We start from the raw sequence: 4,386 nt of genomic DNA, 5'->3' as shown, positions 1-4,386 counted from the left end.
TCATTATAGTTAGAGTAAATTACAAGTTTTGTCTTACGTTAACACCGTTTTGCAGGCGGTATCCTTTGGCGCAAAAGTTGACGAGTTCTGTATTTAATGTTTTAAAATTCTGCATGTTATGTCTTTTGAGCCTAACATATGCATACATATGTATATACAAAGGAGTTCATCCTCGCACCCTAGGCTCATCGCTTTAGGCTCATCCCCCACATCTGCTGACGTGGACGTCTACGTGGCGGATTATCCTCAAGGGACTACCCTCCTCCATACCCATTAGCCTAACAATCGACCGGAGAAATTTTGGTTTAAGCATAGTTATTTAACTGTTTATCAAGCAATGAATTGTTTCGATTGTCTTTTTTGGTTTACTTGCACCATTATTGTAGAACTTCAAAACCAACACAAGGAAGTACACAGCAAAAAAGTTCATATGAAACAAGTATTATACATATTTTGGTAAATGTTACACTAACCTTTTGAATATGTTTGTCTTTAATCATTATAGTTTAAGGTTAAAGATATGAAATTATTGTATGAATTATTTTTTTTTGTTCAGCACATATATTATTTTAAAGGGAATAACATTGATGTTAAACATATTCTTATCACTAAAATATATTTAAACATTCAACTAATGTTTTTCAATAAAAATATTGAAACGTATAACTGGTGAAGTAAATGATAAAGAAATTTTCAAAAGTTGTACACATAACACATGTCATGTCACAAATACATTTAAAATCTTAAACTATTATAGTTAAGAAGCTGGGAAATTTCTAGTGTGAGTTATCTAAACAAAAAAGAAACAGTCAATTATAGTTGGTCAATGATTATTGTCCGAATAATACCCCCTTCCCCACTAGTTAACTTGACAAAAGTTTTAGATATATATAAAGAGTAAATTATTTTTTGAGTCCCTGTGTTTTAGTGGTTTTAACCACTTAAGTCCAAAATCAAAAAGTTTAACGCCCTGAGTCCCTAGCCATTTATTTTATAACGTTTTGAGTCCAATTTTGTTCATTTTATAACGATTTGAGTCCAAAAAATTGGACTCAAAAGGTTAAAATTTGGACGCAAAAGGACTCAAATGGTTAATGAAAATGATTATAGGGACTCAGGTCGTTAAACTTTTTGCTTTTGGACTCAACTAGTTAAAACCACTAAAACAAAAAAGTAATTTACCCTATATATATATAAGCATGATTTATGCCAAACAATTCTTCATTATATTAACCATTTTGTGTTATGTTCATTTGGAGAGATAGATGGAGAAACTTCTTTATGAAGCATCACTAGAAGGAAACATAAACATCTTGCTAATGTTGCTCCAAGAAGATCCATTGATTCTTGATAGAGTTACCATAGACCGCCATGGTGACACGCCTCTACACATTGCATCCATGCTCGGACATGTGGATTTTGTGAACGAGGTTATAACCCGAAAGCCCCACCTTGCTATGGAACGTGATTCACAAAAACGTGTGCCTCTTCATATAGCATCCGCTAAAGGCCATGTAGAAATAGTTAAACTGCTGCTATCGGCTAACCCTGAGACTTGCCTTGCGCGTGACCGTGATGGGGGAAACCCTGTTCATCTTGCAGCCGTTAAAGGACACCGTGAAGTCGTTAAAGAGCTGGTGCAAGCTCAACCTCATGCAGCTAGAGCCATGGTACAACAAGACACCATCTTGCACTTGTGTGTGAAACACAACCAACCGGAGGTTTTGAAGCTTTTAGTAGAGACTATGGATGATCATGAGTTTATAAACACTAAAGATGCTGATGGCAATACCATACTACACCTAGCTGTTGCTGACAAACAAGTTCAGGTTTTGTGTGTGTTTTTTAAGTGGGTTGGGTGTAAAGGACTAAACTTGCAACAAAATACCTAGTAAAGGACACCGCATGTCAACATTCGTTAAAAAGGACACCGCTTGAAAAGTAGTATAAAGATAAAGGACAAAACTTGTAATTTTTCCTAAACTAAAAGGTTTATTGTTGGCGAAGTTAATTTAGTTTTTTATTTTTTTGTAAGTTCAGCCTAGCCCAAATATCATATATAATTTTTTAAGTTAGAGACCCTATTAATTTGGAGGCCTAAAGCCCAAGCCTTAAAATTTTTGGGCTTGGCCGGCCCTGGTTGTGCTAAACGTACCCCATCCCTCCTCTCGTTTTACTTGTCCCCCCTTCAATTTGTCACATCATTTGTATTCTCCCATTTTGACACTTTTAAGACACAAAAAAAAAAAAAAAAAAAAAAAAAAAAAAAACCTTGTTTAAGGACAAGTGCAACTTAAAATGCCCGTTTAAGGGCATGTTCAAAATTTTAAAACTCCGGTTTAATAGAGGGCACGTTGAGTAAAGTCATGTGTAGGGTAAGTTTAGCACAACCCTTTTTAATTCTTGTGAAAAAAGTTACAAAGTTTTTTATTTGTGTTCACAATATTTATCCATTGATTATGACTGATTCATCCTATTTTGAACATCTGCTAGACCATAAACTTCTTGCTACTCAACACAACAATAGAAGTGAATGTAACAAACACGAATGGCGAAACTTCTATGGATATACTGGCCCAACTTCACAGAGATTTGTTCTATCAACAAATCATGCAGTCGTTAACAAGAGCAGGAGCGGTCGAGGCAAATACACGAGGTTCTCGTAGACAAGTCCCAAGAGCTTCAAGAACCAACACGGGTTTTGACAGAATACTAGAGTATCATACAAAACCGACATCTCTCATTTATTTAAAAGAAGAACAACCAGAAAAAGAAGACTGGCTTAACAGAAAGCGAAGTTCTTTGATGGTCGTGGCATCATTGATCGCGACGATGGCCTTTCAAGCAGGTACTAATCCTCCGAGTGGCGTTTGGCAAGACGACGATTCAAGCCATCAGGCTGGATTTGCTATCATGGCATACAAACATGTAACTTTATACCACATCTTTCTGGTTTGCAACACTGTGGACTTTGTTTCGACTTTTAGCATTATCTTGTTGCTTATTAGTGGACTACCCTTTTTGAAGCATAAGGTTTTCTTGTGGATTCTAATGGTTATTATGTGGATTGCTACAACTTCTATGTCTATCACTTATTTGGTTTCTATATTGGTTACAAAACCAACACCCCAGTCAAAGACATTCAAGCAAGTTGCAGGAGGTATTGTGCTAGTATGGATAGGGTTGATGACTCTTCTGGTTGTCGGACACACCATTCGGCTAATCGCAGTCGCTACTAGGAAGTTTCAAAATCTAGTGCTGCCTAGAAAGAGGACCATCATAAGTCCAGTTGGCAACTGGGCATAAACCATGCTGAAATTTATTAAGTTGAACATTTAGCATGTCTCATGTGTTTATTACACATACTATGTGTGTACATATAATATGTAGTAAAAACCAATAAAGTACTAAATATTTGAGAATGCTAGTTACTTTCACATGTTAAAAGAAAGTCTGAGTGAAAGGTGATATAAAATACTAGATTTCTTTAACTTGTTATCTTACCATTTAATTGTTAATGATATATTTACTTCAATAACTTGGAGACTGATGAAACACCGATTAACACCAAGGTTAACAGATGGGGTTATTTCTTCTGTGGGTTCAACCTCTTTCCTTACTCGTAATAATAGCCTGAATTCTGCAAAACAGTAACACCGTTAGTCTCGTTAAGAGGGGGAGATGGGGGTTTTCCCTCTTAACCAGGCTCCGGCGTGAGAATAAGTATTGTTCTGAGAGAATAAAACAGTGTGTGTATAGAGTGAGTATAGAGTGTAAAGATCCTGAACCTGAATGATGAAGGGTCCTATTTATAGCCGGAGGGTGAAGAAGGGAGGAGCACGCCAGCTGTCCGACCAAGGGGAATATCCTCTTGGTCTGCTCTGTCACGGCTGGTGTAGTGGTACACGTGGCGCTCTTACATTTGTCCATGCTGGAAACCTTGTACTGGTGTTGTCAGCTCTGCCCCCTGATTTGTCGCAGGCCTATGTGGCGTTCTGCGAGTGGTGACACGTGTTGTCCTTTTTGTCAGGTAGAGCATCTTTGGTGCCACCTGCAGATCTTCCAGAAGTTTCTAGAGGCTTCTGGATTGCTTTGCTGATGTGGTCGCCATGTATGCTCAAAAAGTGGTGTGGTCCCTGCCATGTAGGCAGGGAATTGGGACCATACCTCTTCAAGTCCCCCCAGTCCAATGTGCCTTCTAGTTGAGTTGATCGTCTAGGAGGGATTCTGGACTTATAAGAGTAGTGGTTTTTATGGCGGTTTGTATGGCGCGTAGAGTTTGGTGATTTAAAAAGGTTGAGCCAAACGGACGCGTCGCGCATGGGTTTTGGTACTTTATAAAAAGTGAGCCAAATGGACGCATGGCGCATGGGTTTTGGTACTTTA

General features: G+C 38.0%; 1 protein-coding gene across 2 annotated transcripts; it reads left to right on the top strand.

Annotated features, from left to right (window-relative positions):
- The first annotated feature begins 1,165 nt into the window (after positions 1–1,165).
- On the top strand, positions 1,166–3,451 carry LOC110892409 (ankyrin repeat-containing protein NPR4). 2 transcript variants are annotated; one of them, XM_035980781.1, is made up of 2 exons: positions 1,166–1,823; positions 2,494–3,451. In XM_035980781.1, the coding sequence occupies exons 1-2, from the start codon at positions 1,266–1,268 to the stop codon at positions 3,304–3,306; spliced, it is 1,371 nt and encodes a 456-aa protein (XP_035836674.1). In that variant the 5' UTR covers positions 1,166–1,265; the 3' UTR covers positions 3,307–3,451. The 2 variants fall into 2 exon arrangements, with proteins under 2 accessions (XP_035836674.1, XP_021995267.2); XM_022139575.2 differs by having other exon boundaries at positions 1,169–1,829.
- Positions 3,452–4,386: the final 935 nt, after the last annotated feature.

This window comes from Helianthus annuus, chromosome 12, assembly GCF_002127325.2.
Source record: "Helianthus annuus cultivar XRQ/B chromosome 12, HanXRQr2.0-SUNRISE, whole genome shotgun sequence".
Lineage (NCBI taxonomy): Eukaryota > Viridiplantae > Streptophyta > Magnoliopsida > Asterales > Asteraceae > Helianthus > Helianthus annuus.
The sequence above is the reverse complement of the archived record's forward strand: the minus strand, read 5'-3'. Positions and strand labels throughout refer to the sequence as shown.